At 38.9% G+C, this 21565-nt stretch overlaps 1 protein-coding gene across 8 annotated transcripts in view; it reads right to left on the reverse strand.

Moving 5' to 3' along the window:
• Nucleotides 1-21565, reverse strand: part of INPP4B (inositol polyphosphate-4-phosphatase type II B) — a 958716-nt gene that overhangs the window by 333629 nt on the left and 603522 nt on the right. For 6 of the 8 annotated variants that reach the window (XM_072621124.1, XM_072621125.1, XM_072621132.1 and 3 more), the window contains 2 exons: nt 15926-15976; nt 7854-7933 (listed from right to left, as the gene is read on the reverse strand). In XM_072621124.1, coding sequence (XP_072477225.1) covers nt 7854-7933; nt 15926-15976 — 131 coding nt within the window. Of the gene's footprint in view, nt 1-7853; nt 7934-8193; nt 8334-15742; nt 15847-15925; nt 15977-21565 lie in introns of those variants that run through there. The other 2 variants (XM_072621128.1, XM_072621133.1) reach the window with 2 other exon arrangements.

Raw genomic sequence — 21565 nt, forward strand, 5'->3', positions numbered from 1 at the left:
AATAATAGAATATGGTACTAGTGACACCTTATCCCCAAGATCTAAGCTAGAACTTGGCACAAAAAAAGCCTTTAATAAATTTGTGTTGATTCAAGGAGTACCTGATGCGGTGGTTAAATTCAATACACATACTGTTTGATATGAAAACTGATGATGGGGATGAAGTTCTCAAAGATATATTTCTGAGAAAATTAAACACATCCAGGTAGTCCATAGGGTAAAGAGAAAGTTAAGATTCTTGAGTTTGATTTTTTAAAAATATTCATATATTTGTATATGTAGGAGTTGACATGTCATATATGCTTTGCATGTAAGTATCACATGGGGCTAAATAGCAGAATACAAAATGTGTTCCCTTCAACTGTATCCATCCTCAGACACTTCCTAGCATTGTGACCCTGGGCAAGTCATTTGTCACTTTTTGTCTCAGTTTCCTCATCCGTCAAAAGAGTTGGAGAAGGAAATGGCAAACCACTTCAGTATCTCTGTCAAGGAAACCCCAAATGGGGCCACAGAGAGTCAGACATGACTAAAAATGATAAAACAACCATTATATGCCTGAGTGCTACCAACACACATCCGCATCTGCCTATCCTGGATCCTTGTAATTTTACAGATAGTTCCATAAAAGAACTAATGTGGATTAGACATGGAAATTACATTTATCTAGCCCTTATTACATGACAAGCACTGTACTCAGCGCTTTACAATTATTATCTCATATAATCTTCAGATGTTGGTGTCATTATCATCACCTCTGGCATTATTATTATTTTACAGATGAAGAAACTGAGCCAAACTGAGGTTAAGTGATATGTCCATGGTCACAGAAGCAGTAAATATATGATTTGAACTTGTCTTCCAACTCCAGAGATGACACTCTATACATTGGCTACCATCTAGTTTTCCCCTCCCCACCTTCAAGTTCTAGAGAATTACATTTTTGTTACCAGAATTACTTTGTCCTTCAGTTGACCTCCCTGGTATAAATGAGATAGTTCTCAGACTTCCTAATTATTGCATCAAAACCAATATTAATTCACTTCAGAGAATGAGGGCACAGATATACTCTGAATGAAACATGCAGCCTGAGTGAGGTGAGGATGCAGTGAGGATGCATGAACTCTACCTCATCTACAGTAACAATATAACAGTCTCAAGCAAGGCTGACAAACTTTCAGTTGTCTTGGCTCTCCCTTGGTGGCTTTCTTAAGAACAAGCACTTTCACCTCATAATTGTGCCTTTGAATTTTATGAATAATATTTAAGGGAAAAAGCATTCTTCCCCTGACCCTCTAACAATTCCAGCTTCCCTTTCATTCTAAATAGGGAGAAAAAATCTGTAACTAGGTCAATTCTCAGACTGGTCTCATGGGGTCCAGTATATACAAATCTCATTCTTCAGTATCCTGACAGTATTTGATTCTCCAATCAATCAATAAACATTAATTAAATACTTACTATGTGCCAGACATGGTGCTAAGTAGACTCTTCTGCTACTTTTCCCCTTCTGCTATCAACTAGGCAGGTAAAGCCAGGGTCCTCTGCTTCCTTTCCCTCTTCACAACTGCAGGCAATTCTCTCAAGAATCTTTCTTCTTTCCACTATTTAAGTTGGAGTTTCATAGCGAGTAGTGTGCTAGATCACCCAGGGTGATCTGGGTTCAGATTCTGTCTCCTTTACTTATTCACTGGGTAACATGAGCAAATAAGTCATTTTACACCTCTGAGCCTCAGTTGTGTCATTTGTAAAATAGTGACAATAACACCCATGGGACGTACCTCATAGGATCATTACAAAGATCAGACGAAATAAGTAGAATGTTTTGAAAACTGTTGAACATTATAGATAGACATAGATATGTGTATATATATATATATATATATATATATATATACAGATACACATTACACAATACATGTTTATTTATAGTTGGTTAATAACTATCCACTGGTGCAGGAGAGGGGCCTTGAAGTTAGTACACTATACATAAACAAGTAAGGAGCAGGCATCATGGTCTTAGAACTGATTTGAAAAGTTTTAGTCCCTGAGTTGACTATTAAGGAGTATCTCACGAGGGTGATGCATGCAGCCTGAGCAGGCTAATTAGCAGAAATCTATCCGTCTTAGGAAACCACCCAAAACAGCATGAACAGAAGGAACTTAAGCATTGAATAGTACAGTACCTATTACCATAGGCATCTTCATTGAATTCATTCTCACAAAATTCTGGAAATTGTCAGTATTTTTTTTAAAGTTATGACAAGAATGTTAAAAGAATAAAAGATTGGACTAAGCAGTAAAGAGGCTAAAAAATAGAACTGTGTCCCTTACCCCTGACCTAATGTTCTTCTGACTGAATACTTCAGGGAACACAGACACTAGACATAGATTTTGAGCCCATGGAAAAGAAAATTCTTTGAGAGAAGATTCTTCTTTTTTTAACCAGAAATAAGCCAAATGTATCCCCAAAGCTAGAAGAATCCATCAGTCTTTCATTTATTTGGTTTGTGGTAAAGGCAAAAGAGAGAGGGAAATCAGCAGTCATCCAGAAATCGCAAATATCATTTTCTGAAAAAGGACTTTGATTGGAGATAGGACTTTTTATCTGTTTAACTGTTAATGAACTATTTTTTTTTTCCCTTTAGAAGTAAAAAGTTCAAGGAAATGGATCCATTACATTAAATTCTGTTGTAGGTCACTTCTGATTGGTCAGTTCCTTCCTGAAATCCTATTTGAAGAGCATGGTGTATTCATTTTGCTCTTTCACTTTACTCTTGTTTCCACTCCGGACTGTTCCTACCTCTTTATTTCCCAGAATCCTTCTCAGCCTCAAAGATGTCTCCACCTTCCTGAGGGTAACTTCTCTCCTTTCCCCACTTTACTTTTCAGCTTCCTCTCCTCTTCCTCTATTAGAACTTAAGCCCTTTGAGGAGAGGCGCTATCTTTCTTCTCCAGAGCTTAGCACAGTCAGTATCTGGCACATAAAGGCTTATTGACTAGACTTCACTTGACTTGACATAAACACTTGAAGCCTCATGGTCATGTTTTGCTTTTCCCTTCAAATAGTTCCTTACCCTTATTCTAATTCTGTAGTAAAATGGAAAGATAGCTGAATTTGGAGTCGAGAGCCTGAGATTTAATCCTGTCTATACCACTTACCATCTTTGCAATCTTGGTCAAATCTTGTAACCTCTCTTGGGCTCAGTTTACTCACTAAATGATCTCTGAGATTCCTTTAGTTCTAAATCTTAGAGTGTTTTTACTTGGCCTTAAGAACAATGTTCTTATTCACAGCAGATGGAACTACAAATCTTCACCAATTTTAACCAAAGGGTAATAACATCAATTTGAGTACACCAAAGCTACATAATATAATTAAAAGAAAACTAATTTCATTAAATACCAAACCAAAAAAAATGCCTTTGGAAAAATGAAAGGTATATTATGAAGAATATTTTTAAAAGCACATGGCTTCCCAGTCACTTTAGGTATTAAAGGAAAGGCTAGCAAAGGTGGGGGTGGGGGGGTTCCTCAGGGGCACACATGGCACTCTAGATCCTCAAGTACAGCTCTTTGACTGAATCCAAACATCACAGAACAAATTTCTGTAATTAAAGGATTTGTTCTGTAAAACTTGAACTCAGTCAAAAGGCTGCACCCAAGGAATTATAAGGCCTCAAGGCTACAGGGTCCTCATTCCTGGGCTAAAGGAAAAACTTATGGGGGTTGTCATCAGAGAGATTTCATGCCTTAATCAGGGTTCTTAAGCTGGGTCCTTGATCCTTTTTAAATTTCTGATGACTACATTCCAAAATAACTTCTTTCCTTTACAATCTTATGTATTTTATTTTAAGCAATTAAAAACATTCTAAGAAGTGATCAGTAAGTTTCATCAGATTGGCCCAGGAGTTCATGACCCAAAACAGGTGAAGAACTCTTTATTTAGATGACTTTTATGTTGCCATTAAATTTGGATCCTATATTTCTACTTGCAAGTACTGGGGACAAGTTAGAAGAATCATCTTTCACATCTTGAAGAGACTTTCCCCCTTCACTCTGGTGGATCAGCTAGGCTGTTCTTGATTCTGTCTCCCAAGAGAGGTATTGTAAGGATCAACTGTGGACATATTGGTATTATAATGCTTTCAAAACCTTAAAGCCCCATATAAAACATAGACTATTGTTGCTGGTAGTATTATTATGGATGCACAGAAATCTTCAGCTAGCCTCTTCCTGGTAAGTGCTTAGTAATCAAATAACAGCCACAGGCTAGCTAAGGAAAAACATGAATAACAAATCCTCTTCAAAGCATGTGAGAGGCAATATTCAGGAGAGCATGGTAGAGAAAGGAGTCTAGCTCTTGTTCAGTCAGAAGACCTATTCAAATACTGCCTCTGGACCATTTGGAGTAGACCCAACATGACCTAGGATAAGTCATTTTGTTCTTCTGTTTCCTCATCTACGAAAGGAAAGGGGTGAACCTGGTGGTTCCTGAATTTATTCTAACTCTAGAGCTAGATTCTTAAAAATGGAAATATACAAGAAGATTAAATTATTGAAGCTATGCTATAGAGATGTTATTTCAAAGGAAGAAAATGACCTGTGTTTATAAAAATGTCCATAAGAGCTTTGTTTATAATATCATCCTTGCTTCCAAAAACAACAACTACAAAGAACTTACACGTCTAATGATTGAAGAAGAATTCTTAATAAATGATGCCATATTGACATGGTAATATTTCAATGCCGCAGTGAGATGGAAATGCACAATGCACAGTTAGATGGAAAGCTAAAAAGACTTGGAACATGGTCCCAATGACTGACTACCCCCTAGTTCTGGTAAAGACAAGGAGACTCAAATTGATCACTAGTTCACCAAGTCTTTGGCCATGATGACTCATGAAGTAAAGAAAAATACCAAATGCCCATCAGTCCTATGCAGCCCCTTTCCCTTTCTGCTGTGATACCGGCAGAAAACTGAACCGAACAAGGCACAGAGTTTGGTTTTACTTTTTATGATTTTGTTAAAGACCATCTTTGCATGTATATTTCACTACGAGTGTTGTTAATGTGAGAACTATGTCCAACAAGGATCAAGTTATTATGCTACTGAATGAAGCAAATCTAATTAGTACTGGCATTTTCTCTACCATAAGATGAAACCAGATGTGTAAAGAATGTTTTCCCTAAGATGCTTCAAAGGTTCTTCTCAGAGATGTGACTAAAGCAGAATCAATTTCATTTTGTGGCCAAAACAAAAAGAAGTGTCATTTTGCAAGATCCTGGATCACCTTACGATGAAAATAAACCAGAAGATAACCATAAGGCTAATTGCAGTTTAGCAACCAACCAGTGAGCCTGGTTATGATTTAAGTGCCGACAATGTACTAGGCAGTGCTAGGCTCTGTGATAAAAGCGAAGGTAGTTCCTACCCTCAAGGAGCTCACATGCTATTGAAGAGGTTTCGTTTCTACATAGAAGCACATACAAAATAAATATGGAAGAAGTTAATAACTGGGAGGATTGAGAAAGGCTTCATTTGGAGATAATATTTGGCTTGAGCTTTGAGGAAAACTACAGATTATCTGGTTTATATGTTAAAAAATCAATTGAAAAAGAGGTAGCCTTGTAACAAAGTAGATAGAGCGCAAGATTTAGGAGTCAGGAAAACCTGAGTTCAAATCTTACACCTGAAATTTAATTGTGTAACCCTGGGCAAGTCAATGTTTCTCAGCCTCAGTTTTTTCACCTGTAAAAAGGGCATAATAGTAGCATCTACCTGAAAGGGTTGTTGTGAGGCCCAAATGAAATAACCAATGTTGAATGCTTGCCAGCCATAAAGTGTTATATAAATGTTAGCTATGAATAGTTAAATTCTGGTACAGCTATGTGATGCAGTAGATAAAGTACTGGGCCTGGAGTCAGAAAGATCCATCTTTTAGAGTTCAAACCTGGTCTCAGACACTTACTAGCTGTGTGATCCTGGGCAAGTCAATTTACCTGTTTGCCTCAGTTTCCTCATCAGCAAAATAAGCTGGAGAAGGAAATGGCAAACCTTTCAAGTATCTCTGCCAAGGAAACCCCAAATGGAATCACAAAGAATCTGACATGACTAAATCAAATGAACACTAATGGAGAATGAAGTAAAGAATTCTGTCGTAAAACAATGAACCGTTATTGCCAGAATTTCTAGAGTGATCACTTCTTATTGTTGATAGCAGTGTCACCACTGTACTTTTTATTCTATCACCTCAGGACTCAATGACCCACACAAGCAAGTTTAAATGACAATCAATAGAGTGATGGTTGGAAAATGACTGAGACAAAATCTCTGCTTGAAATAGTGCCAAATTAAAGACACAAAAGGAACATTTTCTGATCTCTCAAAGAAAGGAAGTTGCCAATAGAATGGAAATTGATGAAACATTCAAAAAATGGAATATGTATGTCATATGTATATATTTATGTATATATGCATGTGTATATACACACATATTTACAAATATACACATATGTATATGCATATATGCAAATGTCTACATATGTGTATGTGTACATGTGCAAACATATGTTTGTGTGTATACATACAGGCATATGTGTATGCGTGTATACATATGCATGTACATATACATACATACAGAGAGGGAGAGAAAAGGTGGAGAGAGGTGGTAGCAGGAGAGAAAGCAGGAACAAGGCCCCTAAGGACATAAAGAATAGATGAAAATGCCCCAACTCTTTCTTTTCCCCTTATGCTCATTGCTTTGGATTATTTAAAAATCACACTTAACTGACTTTAACAAAATAACAAAGCACAGAAGTACCTTAGCTACAGGGTTCAAAGAAAATTAAGGGGGAAGGAAATCCAGAAGTTTGGATGCAAGCAAAAACCTCAGTAGTTTGACTGTGATAATGCTTTCAAATGCTTTTTGAGAAGAGAAGGGAAGAGGGAGGCCATTTTCTTGCCTATATTTTGTCCCTGCAGAAGCTTCAAAAAAAGAGTTTTTTCCTCCTCTTCCCAATTGACATATTAATTTCCATGTCCTATAAACATATATACACACATAGCATTTCCTTTAGCTACACACAAAGTTTTTGGACAAAGTTATTCTGCAGGTGAAGAATAATTTGACATTGTACTCGGCATGTGCCTGGGGTCAAAAGAAGTGGTTATGGTGTTCCCTGGCTTGCTTCACTATGCTGCATATTAATGAAGCTATCCACCTGAACAGCAACTTGGGAATTATCCTGCAGATCAGAAGTCCTGGCCCTAGGATTCAAAGTGAACTGTCCTTGATCACCCACCCCACAATGGGTTCCAACATGGCTCAACGGAAACATTGAGTGTGGTTTCATGATGATAAACTCAGAAATGAAGACTAAGGCTTTGTTGAATAACATCAAAAATATTCTAGTTAAAGATATATGGCTAACGCATTCTTAGTGCTGCCTTGAAATGGGCATATTCAAATGTGTTAAACATACAAAAATCTAGAAACTTTCTTGTTTTACAATTTAGCATTCTGTCAATAAAAAAGAAAAAAAGCTAGGGCAAAAAATAATAGAAACATTTCCATTCATCTGAAAATAGCTTAAAAGGACTCTAACCCTCCTAACAGCAAAGGAGCTTATATATACAAGAGCTGGCAACTTTCCCCAATTTGACCCATGGACTTAAATAACTACCATGTCAGCTTAACTGGGCTTTAAAGGAAGAAAGCAGCCACCTAAAGGTAGTATTTAATCCACTGGACATGGATCTTGCAAGCTCCACTCACAATGGAACAGTAATCAAAGAATATCATGGTGAGTGAATCGTTTTAAAGGGCTTATTAAAGACAAAGAGAACCTACCTTAGGCTAAGCGTTAACAGTTGCTCCTTCGATTTCAGCAGGTCCCCTACTTTAAAACTAGCACAGCCCAAGAAGCTCCGCTGGAATTTAGAGAGAGGGGGAGAGAGAGGGGGGGGGGGGGAGAGAAACATTATTAATTTTCAGACTTTCTTTTTGAGCCACAATCATATCAAATTCATCTTTGGAAGCATGTAGGAAATATCACTTTGGAACCTGACTTGATCTATTATCCTGCCAAACAGATCCATAGATCACAGACACACTTATTGACTGTACTATTAAGCTCAATTTGGGGTGGTAGGAATGTATCTTTTTCATCAGAAACAAATAGATGAACAACCTGTGGGATGGAGATCTAGAAAATGCCCAGCCTCCAGGAACTTTTAATTTCTTCTTCCCCCTCTTTGAGAAGTAGGGAACTTTGAGTTTTTACCAAGCCACCGCTTCTTCTTGCTATGAGGATTCCTCAAAATCCTTCCAGCAGCTGCAGCAGCAGCAGCAGCAGTGATGGCTTTGTACTCCAGTTAGGAACCAATTGGTGAGTTGGAGTTATTTTTATGTGAGTCTCTGTAAGTTATAAATAGAAATATTCTATCCTCTTCCCCCTCCCCCATTTATAGTAATGTTGTTAAGCATTCATTTCCTTTGTTATTTCTGTATTAGCATGGAACAATTTCATTCCAACATAAATAAAAAGAATTTTGCTCATCCAACTGCATTTTGTACAATTGCTGTTTTGACCTGTCATAATACATGCCGACTATCTACTGCTATTAGCTTCCACAGTGCTCACCTCTTAATGTGAAGAATAAATCTCTAAATTGTTTTTTTTCTTCAGAAGAAGAAAACCTTTCATCCTCCTTTAATATACTGCTTACCTTGGATCCCCAAATCACATTATTAAGGCATACAACAAAGAGTCTCTCATTCCCTCATCAAGGTTAAGGTACAAACAAGAAAACTCCAATCCACTGGATTACTTATTCTATTAATATCTTCCATCTTGCAACATATTTCAAGAGGTCAATGCTGCCTTCTCAACACAATTCTTTCGCAGCTCTCTTTCCTCCCTGGATGGACATGAATAGGGGAATGGACTTCAAGAAACCTATCTGATTTTTTGAGAGAATGGAAGACAATATCAACAGAAAAGTTTGCTATAATTCAGGGAATCTGACAAACAGGATGGAAAAGAGTAAGCTAACATAGAAGACCCTACTGGTGAGACATTCTCACACACCAAGAGGTTGATATGTTGAGCAGCAAGTGTTGGGAAGTCAGAACAGAGAATGGACAAAAACTGGGCACTTGTAGTTGAAGGAAAAAATTGGACCTATTAGCTGTGAAAAATTGACCTAAGGGAGAAAGATGTAAAAGGGTGACTTGCCTCTCCAAGTTTATCTCATGTGATTATGTTTTACTGCTCTGATATTCCAACCTCTAGAGTTCCACTCTCTGTTTTCAATTAGCCTTCTCTTGGGTCTCCATTTATTAATATTTTCCTCTATGTCTGAAACGGATCCCTCAAATGTCATTTGGTGAACCTTCCACCTCTAGGAGAGAGTAAGCTTTCCCTCTTCAGATAGTTCAGAGAACTTGGTTTGGATGTCCCATTTTTTCCTTGCATCCTAATTATGTGTTCACTTATTTCCCCACCCCCTTCCTCCATTAGATTATAAGCTGCACAAGAAAGAAATGGAAAATATTATAAACACAGAAAAGAAGCAGCACAACTTGGCTTTTCTCTTGCATAGTCTCTGGATTCTAAATAAGTTCACCTATTGACCTAGCTGTATAGCCTTTCCACAGCAGCTATCACAGTATCTCACTGCAAGGTGAGAACTCCAATATACTCAGAGCTAATTGACACTGTTATGGTGGAGGGAGTAAAATCTTGGCAGCCTGCCTTAACATTTGAGACCCTTATCTTGGGTCCCCAAAGAAAAGCCACAGGTTGACTTGAACTCCAAAGAAAAGTATCAGAAAAGCAGAGGATGTATGTATTTTATTATAAAATGGGGAAAAATTCAGACTGCCTCTTGAAGGTATGAATGGTTGAGGAGCAGCTGGTGGGCATCTATAAATGTTGTCATAGGAATGCAAGCCACTGGCTAATCCAAGCAATAGACAGGCCAGTCTGGAATGCAGTAATGAGAGACTCCCAGGGTGGGTGCTTCCAAACAGCAACACTACGCCAACATATTCTAAGGCAGCTTTGCAAGCAGCCACAGGAACTGACAGCAGGGAAGGCTGTAGCCAGGTGATGGAGCGCAGTCTGAAAAATGTAGGCTGTGTGGAAGACTGACACTACATAGCTTTCTTTCTAACCATAGTTATTGGTGGGGAGATGGTGGACCATCAAAAAAGACAGAGAGCTTGACACAAAACTTAATATCTTTACCTAAAATTGTAAATGGTACTAAAGTACTATGTCAAGGAACTCTTTCAAACCAGAGAAGGACATTATTAGGATCACAGATAATGAACTGGAGTCTATCTAGTTCAGGATAAGAATCTAGGGTCTAGAGCTGTGGATAGATTTTTAATAGGTTCATGATTTAAATACATATATACACATGTACATATATATATATATACATATATACTTTTAAACATTTATTTTTAGCTTTCAACATTCAATTCCGTAAGTTTTTGAGTTTTAAATTTATTCTCCCTTTCACCCCAAGATGGCATTCAATCTAAAAAAAAATTTTGATAGTTGTATTTCAATATAATTTGTAATCCACTTAAAAAAAAACAATTCATGTATTTTAAAACATCAGTCTAAGGAATTACATACTTCACAAGATTGTCAAAGGGGTCCATGACATGTACAAAAAAATTAAAAACCCCTGATCTGGTCCAACCACCTAATTTTCCAGAAGAGGAAACTGAAGACCTTGAATATAAATGACTTGACCGAGATTACAATGTAGGATGTGGCAGTACCAGAATTTGAACTCAACTCTTTCTACAGTACTAATGCCACCTTTAAAACATTGCTTATTCTGTAAATAAAAATGATGAACATAAGCCATTGTTTGTTTAATTCTTGAAAGTATATAATGAAGTTTTACCTGTCTTATATCACTGAATTCTCATAGCAGCCATGATGCAGACAGGTCACCTATCACTGTTTTCATTTCATGGGTGGGGAAACCAAAGTTTAGAAAAATGCTAAGTGACTTTCCCATGGTGAGAGAACTGGTACAGAGGGATTAAATTGGGTCTTGAACCTGTTTGACTAATATGTCAAACAGTGACCTGAATCTGAAGACAGGATGTGAGTTCAAATAATAGGTTTGTTACTTATTTCATGTGTAATCTCAGGTAAGTGACTTCACCTCTGCAAAGGTACCACTGTACCTTAGTTGTTTCATCTCTAAAATGAGGGTGGGCTGGTAGCCAGCAACTCCTAAAGTGCCCTCCTATTCTGAATCCTATAATTCTAAGTTTAGTGCTCTTTTCATTACACCGGATGGAGCAAATCCAGCTCTGATTTTTGTTTTTAAAAAGCCACATTCAGCCAAACAACTTGGGGGTCTATGTGTGTGCTATTGTATGACATCAAATAATGAGTTTCCCTTCTTAAGTGATTCTACTGGCTCTGTATAGATATGATTTCACTTTGAAGCTAGCACTCCTGTGATTTTTGGAAGGGAAAAAAATCAAAATGAAAGCAGAAAACCCTGCACCACAGGCTGAGACAAAAATTAGACATCCATTCCAATGGGCTAAGGGCTCATTATGAAATTACAAAAAGCAAATGAAAAGATCTTCCTCTGTGTTGGAGAGCTGGATTTCTATGAGACACACAAGATAAGGCAGATGATGAGAACTGTAAATCACTGACATCTTCCCCTTCCGCACAGTATTCTAAAAATATAAGCATTATTCTAAAAGGAAAAGCTTTTAATTTTATTAAGAGTAAAAAGCAGTTAGGATGGTCAGTAATGCTTGGATTGAACAGCTTGAATTAAAGCGTGCTTTCTTAGGCTTATTCTTTTCTCTACAGTTTTGATGTTGGCAGCACATGGAGACCAGCAGTCTGAACTTGAATTCCAGCTGGGTGACCATGAGAAATAACAACTTCTTCGAGACTCAGTTTCCTCCTCTGAGAAGAAGGAGATGGAAAGATGAGACAGAGAATGTAGATACATAGAGAAGGGGATGAGAAAGAGAAAAAGGTAGGAAAGAAAGGGTTTGAGAGAGATGGGGTGGGAGAATATAGAAACAAAGAGAGTCAGGGAGCAAAAAAAATCTTGCAAAGACTTGGTTCCAAGACCAATTATGCTGTAAACTATTTGTATGTTCGTGTCCATGTTACCTCACCTTCAGAGAGGTTTCAGTTTCCTTATTTCTAAAATCAGGAGATTGGACTTGAAGGACCTTTCCTGAGCTTTGGTTTCTTCATCTACATGAAGGGGAGGGAGGGAGGCAGGTGATAACAGATGCTAACCTTCAAGGGATCCGACCCTTCTGAATACTATGATTCTATGAACCTATGAAAATACTCTGATTCTATGAAATCCCATCTCAGCTCAAACTCAAATTAGTTTGTATGAAAAATCCAACTAAAACCTGAGTGAAAATGTATTTCAGTGGCAGATGTCAAGCTCTTTTCCTTCGGATCATCTATATGTCTGCTGCACACTGTAGCCTTGCCTTTCCAGGACTCTCACAATTATTCTCTGCCTTTAAGGACTTTGTAGCAGATGAACATTAAATTGCTGATGCACAATTTCTATCACTCACCTGCTTGGAGAATAATATCAATTCTGGGAGAGGAAGAGGGAGACATCTGTCTCATTCCATGACCTCTCTCTGTGAGGGGTGTGCAAATAAATAATTTATTCTACTGGCCCCATGAAGTGGAGTCAGAAATACTTAGGTTGCTCACTAAGGCTGAACTCAACTATAACCCAGTCTTCAAGCCCAGTCAGGGCGTTGATGATTCCCCAGGTGAGCCCCAAACCAAATGAGAAGTCTTAGAATCAGAGAATTAAAGAAGACTCCTTGGGGAGTCCAGCCTCCTTCATTTTATAGGGGAAGAAAAGAAGACCCGAGAGTTGGAGGGACCAATAGGTAGAGGAAGCCTTTTGGGATTGACACCATTGTCTATGTTTTTACTGTTCCTGAAATTAGTTTCTCTCACTTTATATTAATTCAGCTGTGTGGCTGCTATTCTCTTTAATAGAATATAAGCTCCTTGAAGGCATGATTTTTTCCATTTTAAAAACCTCCTCTTCACTTCATACGGTCCTTGCACATAGTAAAACTTAATAAACATTTGTTAGATCGAACTGAATTGCTCTAGGTCTCTCAGGTAGAGTCCAGCACAGATTCAAACCTGGTACTTGTAAGAATCATATGCTTTCCCCATCACATCACGCAGCATTTTATATTCCATATTCTGTTACTTTATTTACTGTCTGGTCTCCTTTAGCTTTACAGAGAACTTTTTTCTTGGCAAAGCACTCCATGAATATATTATCTATCCCTAACATTTGCATTGACCTTGACTAAATTCATCATTTTCCTACCCTCTCTCCAAGCCAACTTTCCTTTCTGCTATTGCCAACAGAATTTAAGGATGGGAGATAGGGAGCAGACCTGTGTAAGGAATTCCCAGAGGAGGAAACTCTCTTTACCAACGCATACTGACACCCTCACTGAAATTTATAATCTCTACAGCCTTTGCCCAAGGTCCTGGACACAGGAGATATCAGAGGCAAGAATCAGAATATCAAAATATACCTAAACATGAACTCTCTGTGTTAGTTAATCAGCAAAGAGACTCCTTGTAAACTAAGCAGACCAATAGCTCAACTACCAGGAAATCCTTTACCCATCACACCTCAGTTATCTAGCTCAGATGATAACCAGTAAAAAACAGGGAATGGGTTGGCAAAGTCAACCTCAGCAACCAAAGAGATGTCATAAAAGCCATGCATAAAAGTTTAAATTGGGGCTGCTAGGTGGCACAGTGAGTAGAACACCAATCCCCAAATCAGGAGAACCTGGTTTCAAATCCAGCCTCAGACGCTTGACAATTACTTGTGTGACCTTGGGCAAGTCACTTAAACCCAATTGTCTTGCCTTCCCCTCCAAAAATAAAAAAAGTTTAAATGTTTCTAGTCAATAGAGAGTGTCCTTCAAGTTTATTCACTGTTGGGATAGCTACAATGCTACCAAGCAGAGTGACCTGACTTCCCAGAAGTCTGAAAGAGTTACAAGGAAGTGTTAAAGTAGGCACTCTGACAACAGATTTCAGTGGGGAGGAAGCGCAGAACCTAAAATAAGCAGCCCTCTGGTGCCATAATGGAATAAATAGACATACATATCTAGACTAGACCTTGAGGAAAACAAGGTATCACAGCACAGAATTAGAATTAATATTTTGTTTAAAGGAATAACAGAGGACATCTCATGCTACCCATATTCTAATAGAAATCTCTTCCACAATCTTGTGAACAAGTCCTGTAGACCCTCCAATGATAGGGAAGCCAGTACTGCCCAAGGCAATCCATTCCATTTTAGTTCAATTCTAAACATTCGGAAGTCTGCATTTACACTGAACTGAAATCTACCTCTATATCCTACCCATTGCGCCTAGTTCTTCCCCTTTGGGTCATATAGAAAAAGTCTAATCCTTCCTTCACATGACGGGCCTTCAAACATTTGAAGACACATATCATGATTCAATCTTTCAAATCTTGTTTTCTCTAGAATACACTTTCCCACTTCCTTCAGTCATTCCTCATTCTCATGTCCCTCACTTGTCACTGTCATAGAGGTCCCTCTGGATAGGTTCCAGTCTGGCAATGTCCTTTCTAGAATGTGGCATCCTGAACACCCAGACCTAGTCTGACCAGAGGAGAGTACAATAGACTATCACTTTCCTCAAAAGTCTCTCATAACGTTTTTTGGTTGCCAAGATGTGCTAGTGATGCATATTGAACTTGCAGTCTGAGGCAGCATTAATAGACACTAGGACTAAAGGTGGAAAATGCCCTCAGAGAGCTTCAGTGGTCCTAGAGGATGTTTATTTAAAATATATGCATAATAAATGAATATGTATATGAAAATATATAGAGAAATAAGGGATGGAGAGGGGAGAGAATTCAGGTAGAGTGTGATCCAGAAAGACTTATGGAAGAGGTGTTGATTAAGCTGAGCCTGGAAGGGAACTAGGGCTTCTAGGAGGTGGAGGTGGGAGGGAGGGGACTTCAGTTTTCCAGGATAGGAGAGCAGCCTATGCAAAGCACAGAGGTGACAGATGTCAAATAGTAAACAGAAGAATCCAGCTAGAAGGTGGAGTGTGTGAGCAGTAGTAAAATACAATCAGCCTCAGACAGACTGGAGCCAACTCATGATGAGGTAGGAGGGCATTCCAACCATTGGATAAGCAAAGGAAAGGTCAGGGGATGTATCTTTAAGGGGAAGAGTAGATCGATTTGGCTGAAACAAAAGCTAGGCAGAGAGGGGAAAGGAGAAGGGGTCTGTGTGTAGTAAACTGAGGCAGGCAGGGAATCTGATCTTTGGGGAAGACTCTCTAGCACTGTTTCCGGTGTTACGATTTTCTCTCCCTAGACCAGAAGGCTCCTTTTCCTTGGCAGTACGGCACATTCTGGTACAGTACAAGCATGCGGTGGGGGCGGGGGGTGGGGGGGAAGGTGTGAATCCATAACTGTCCATCTCCTGACTCTCCACACCAGTGATTAACCAGCAGGCAGAGGAAATGATCAGAGTCACCCCAGCCCACATCTGCAATCTCACCAGACTCTGATTGTTGCAGGAATCTGGCCTAGGAAGCAAGTGTGGGTTGCCTACAGGGTAATTTATGGGACTACTCCTGGCCAGCTGGACCAGCTTCTGTGAGTACTCACTTGGAGATGGATTTCCAAGAGACAAGACATGAATTCAGCATAATTCAGGAATCACTGTGCCAGCTCCCACCCTGTTAATTGAACTCCATCACATTTGTCAGCCCCTAGGCATAGAGCCAGAGAAGATGGTAACAATTAGGTTGGGAATGTCTGTGTACCCTGGGAGGGCTAAGAAATACTTACACCAACATCTGACCGTGGCTCCTTGTTCTCAGGCAGGACACTGGTGCGGACCTGGGGGGTAAAAACAAACAGACCTTTATTTTCTAGGTAGCTTTGAAAAGTAAAAAACAAAACAAAAAAACACCAGGTGCTGTTTTCCAAGTCTTCATCTGGTATCTGTTCAGCCTCTCTGTTTAATCATTAATGAGTCCACCTTTGGGTGCTGCTCACTCTCCAGACCTGTAAAGTTCCCTCCTTGCAGTGCCTCCACTTGTTTTCTTTTCCTCTGTTAACAGAGCCCTTCTAATCAGGCTCACCTCTCTGACCTGAGGTCCCTGGGAAAGTGGAATCTTACAGGGAATCACTTCCCAGCTTTCCTGAAGAGCAAGAATTATTCAGATTGAAAGAAAAAAATCATGATTATTATAAAAAAGAAATGGGGGAGGGAGACCATGGGGAAAGAGTGGAAAGTACATATGTTTACTGTCTTCCAGATAAATGCAGAGACTCACACGGCTTCCTCACGCCCCTTTCTTTCCTGAACATTATAAACTATGATCTCTATCGTTTCATTTCAAGCCTGAATAAGAAAGAAATTCAACACAATGTGACTCAACACTTGTTTATTTATTAAGCCCTACATGCCAATGCTGAATATGCAAAGACAAAAATGAAAATGATATCTACTTACATCCTGCTGCTGGGGATGGAGGGTATATACATATATATGGTAGGAAGTATAGCAGTAATGATTGGGAAAATGAGGAAAGGCCTCTTGTAAGAGAGAGCACTCTCACTGAGCCCTGAAGGGAAGTGAAGGATTCCAAGACAGAAGTCCCAGACTTGGTGACGGTCTACGTAAAGGCAAGGAGGTGAGAGGTTCAATGAGGTGGAGAGGGAGAAGAAAATAGGCTTATTTGATATGACCTTAGAGTACATTAGAGGAAGTAATGTGTAAATCCACCTGAACATAGCTTGGAGACAAACTGTAAATGACTTTACAAGCTGGGCAGAGAAGTTTATGTTTAATCCCAGAAACAATGGACTGTCATTGAAAATTCTTGGGTAAAGGAGAAATATAATCATAGCTTTTCTTTAGGAAACAATCTGACAGATGTGAAGAGTGAGTAAATGAATAAGCATTACATACTAGGCACTGTACTAAGTGCTGGGTTTATAAAAAAGAGGGAAAAGACAGTCCCTTCTCTCAAGGAGCTCACTATCTAACAGGAGAGATGACTTGCAAACAAATGTGTACAAAGGAAACGTATGGGATAAAGAGGAACGGTTCCCTGTGGAAGACTTGATTTTAGCTGGAACATAAAGCTAAAGGAGGCAGAGATGAGTAGAGAAAGCATTCTAAATATGGGGGACAACCAGAGAAAATGTCTGGAGTCAAGAGATAGAGTGTTTATGCATGGAATGGCGAGAAGACTAGTGGCACTAGATCAAACTGTACAAGGCAAGGAGTAAGATGTAAAAAGACTGGAAAGGTTGAGGTGGGGAGAGAATTAGCGGAAATGGGTTTAGTTTATGAAAGACTTTGGACACCCAACAGAGGATTTTGTACTTGATCCTGGAGTTGATAGGGAACCATTGCAGCTTATTAGGGAGTACATGGTCTGATCATCACTTTGGTGGCTGAATGGAGGATGGATAGGAGTGGGGAAGGGACTTATGACAGGTGGATCCATCCAAAGGCTACTACAACAGTCCAAGCACAAGGTGATGAGGGCCAGCATCAAAGTGGTGGTAGGAACAGAGGAGAAAAATAGGATAAAGTGGAAAAGGGAAAGACTGAAGAGAAATCAGTTAGGATGATATTGCCATATGAAATTCTGGTGGTGGTTATGTGAACAGAGATAAAGGAATTGAGTTGGGATTAAAGAAAAATAATCTCACAATTACAATATTAAGAGGATAACCTATTGCCCAACCCACACAGAAATAAGTACTGTATGTTTGAAATGATCAGAACACCTTGGTGATATGTGCTTTCCTAGATATATACACTATCTCCCAATAGCATTCTCTCCATTTAGGGAAAAAGAACACAAAAAACTAAATTCCCAAAAAGGAAGGAATGATGACCCTTTTTGGTACAATAAAGATCTTCGAAGAATGAACAACTCAGACACTAATGCTAGTCTACTCTGAAACGGTAAAAGAATAGGAACCAAATCAAAACATCTGGAGCAAAGGATAATATATAGAGAAATAAGAGAAAGAACACCTAGACATGCCTGTATGTGGAATAGCACATGCCATCTGGTGGCATCTTGGGACCTGGATCTTTGATAGACAGAAAGAACCTGTCTTTCTCACATTCAACAAAATATGGTCAAATCTAGCAACGTATTTCAATAATACAGCAATGCTGATTAAGTTCTTACTATGTGCAAGGCACTGAAATAACAATTGACATTTACATAACATTTTAAAGTTTAAAGAATGTTTTGCACGCATAATCTTATTGGAACCTCATGAAGAAGCAAAATGATAGAACCAGAGAGAGAGATGGAAGGAAGTTCAATGAAATCTAATGCAACGTCTTTGTTTTATCAATGAAGAAGAAATGGAGAACCAGAGGAGGTTCAATAATTTGCCCTGAGACCCCCAAAGTCAGGAGAATGATTTGAACCCAGGGCCCTTAAGGCAAGATGCAAATTTCTTTCACCTATACCACACTATCCTTACTTAGCATGTTATCCTCACTCTACAAATGGAAACCAAGGCTAAGAAAAGTTAAATTATTTCCCTATGGCCATATAAAAAGTAAGTTTTAGAGAACGGATCTGAAGCCAGGGTTTCTTAACTCCAAATCCAAACGTCTATCCACTAAATGACATTATCTTCATATAATTCTAATGGAATTTTATTCATACTTTTCTTGTTGCTCAGTTATTTCAACCGTATCTGACTCTTCATGACCCTATGTTGGGATTTTCTTGGGAAAGATACTGGAGTGGTTTGTCATTTCCTACTCCAAGTCATTTTACAGATGAGGAAACTGAGGCAAACAGGGTTAAGTGACTTGCCCAAGGTCACACAACTAGTAAGGGTCTGTGTCCAGAATTGAACTCATAATAATGAATCTTCCTGATTCCAAGTTCAGTACTCTGTCCACTGTGTCCTCTTGTTGCCCTGTTCATAACTGGAAGGCCTACTACCAAAAACATTTTTTATTCCCAAGTAGGAGGTGATGAATGAAATTTAGTGCAATTGTTTGCTCAGATCTTCTCTTACCTAGGTCGTTAAACTAGGATCTTAAACTAGATCTTAAACTAGAAGGGATCTTAGATCTGGACCCAGTCCATTGCTTTTTACAGATAAGCAGACAGAAGCCTAGAATGACACGTGAGTTGACTAAGGTCACACAGATATGTAATCAGCAGAGAGATATTTAAGTAACTTCATATCATTCTACATGAAGTTTGGTTAAGGGACTGCAGATTATGACAATGGAGATGAGACTTGAAGGGCATCTAATAACAGCTTTCAAGTATTTGAAATGTTATCATATGGAAGATGGATGGTTTTGTTCTACCTTGCCTCATAAGGCCAATCGAGAGCAATGGATAGCCATTGCTGAGACAGATTTAGATTTAATATAAGAAAAAAAACACAACACAACCATCAACACTATCTAAAATTTAAAAGAATCTAAAATTTGCCTCAGGAAGAAGAATCCCCTACCCACACCCCCGCTTACTATAGGTCTTCTGACCAAGTCAAGGATAGAATTGAGGGAGGGCTTTCTTGGGAATGTTAGATGAGATGGCCTTTGAGGTCCTTTCCAACTTTGCTTTTTTTTTTTATTCTGGAATGGATAGGAGGGATGTGCCTTCTTCTATCTACTTCATGGTCATTCAGCCCAAAACTATGTCCTCCTGGAAGATTATAAACTAATGCAGTCTCCTACTAAGCCCACAAAGAGTGTATTGGATAGTGTTACATTATCAACAATTCCAATCTAGCCCAGGCATTATCTTCTGGAGTCTCAAAATTGTTCCTTTCCTAGTCCTTCTTCTTCTAAAGTGCACCTCATCCCCTTCATTTCTGTTTCTCCTAGTGGCAGAAACTGAAAGAAGAATTGACTTGGCATTCCATCTGCTCCCCACATGCCTTGGCACTGGCTAACATCTAAGCCTTATTACTCCCACTTCTGAGAGTCTAGTGCTGCCTTCAAGGTTTAACTTCAAATGAAATCTCCTGATTCTCATTCCCTCTCCTAGTTTATAGAGCTTTCTCCCACCTTAAATTTCATTCTACTTTATTATCTATATATGTTGTAATACTCCTCATATAATATAATCTCCCTTAAGGCAGAAAATATTTCATCATATTCACCCAGCATAGTGCCTTGTACACAATAGTCATCAAATAAGTGATTTTTGAATGAATTTGAACTTAATTTATGTTGAGTCCTTAGCAGCCAACTGGCATTAGAGTAGGTACTAGTGAGAGGCAGAATATGAAGAGATTAATAAGGAAATTGGGACATTAAGAAGAGATCTAGACTTGACTTTGAATGTTCACAGTTGTTACTGTCCTTGTCATATGTCTACATTGCTTTACAAAGAGGCGACCTGTGTCTATGAACCATTTAGTGGCTGACATGAGCTACTGACTGATGGGATTCATAATTTATGCAAATGAAAAGCATGAGATCCTGGAGCCCAACCACCATTTTAGCACACGAGCCATGATCGTAACTTTGTACTTATTCTCAATTGGCCATTGCTAAAAATCCCTTACAATATAAAATGCTTTAAGTTTTATGAAGCACTTTACCCACAATAACCCTGTAAGGCATGTAGTTCAGTTTCACTTTATGACTGAGAAAATGGATTCTCAGAGTTTTCTTTCTTTTGATAAAATATCATAGCAAAGCATGTCTTCTGGATGTGGCCTAGAAAGTGGGAAAGGGAGTTCATAATTCTGCTACAGCTGGTGGAGTTCAGTTCCTCAGTCAAATGTGGGGAAATGTTGCAAGGTGCCAAGCAAAGGCCAGAAGCCAATATACACTTGACCAGAGGGTTTCATGACAGCTATGTGGTAGGTTTTCTCTAAGGCTTTGACAAAGAACCTCCCAGGAGACAAAACCTTTACATTCAGATGTTGGATGGAAAAGCCTTGAGAGAAGGTGATAAAGCTAGGTAACTAGAAAGGCGTTCAACACACCCAGGTTCTCTAAAGGATAGAAAGAAAGAAAGAACAACTAAAAGAAAATGCGTATGATAGAGGACAGGACCTCACTAAGGCTAATCTTTTTTTTTCTTTTTCTTTTTGCTTATTAAGTCTCATATATGCAGCATAAAACAGTTGCCTGACAAGTCATGCCAAGGAACTTTTCCATGACAAGAAACTTTTACAAGTATTAGTTGGTTCCCTTGGGGTAGGATGACAGGTAGAAATGGCTCCTCTCCTCAAGGAAAATGAGAAGAGAGAAGCAGAGAAGAAAGATCTGTCGGCATACCCGTGAGAATTGAGGTCAGAGACAAAGGATGATATTGGCACTTTCCACATCTCCCCCAGATCCTCTCATTGCACCAAGGCAAGAAGAGTTGCTGAATAGAGTGAGGTTGAATGTTGAAACATCTCTACTAGAATATTTGGGGAAGGGGAAAGATGGCAAAGGACAGGCTGGGAGTGGCAGTG

Source organism: Notamacropus eugenii, chromosome 6, assembly GCF_028372415.1.
Source record: "Notamacropus eugenii isolate mMacEug1 chromosome 6, mMacEug1.pri_v2, whole genome shotgun sequence".
Lineage (NCBI taxonomy): Eukaryota > Metazoa > Chordata > Mammalia > Diprotodontia > Macropodidae > Notamacropus > Notamacropus eugenii.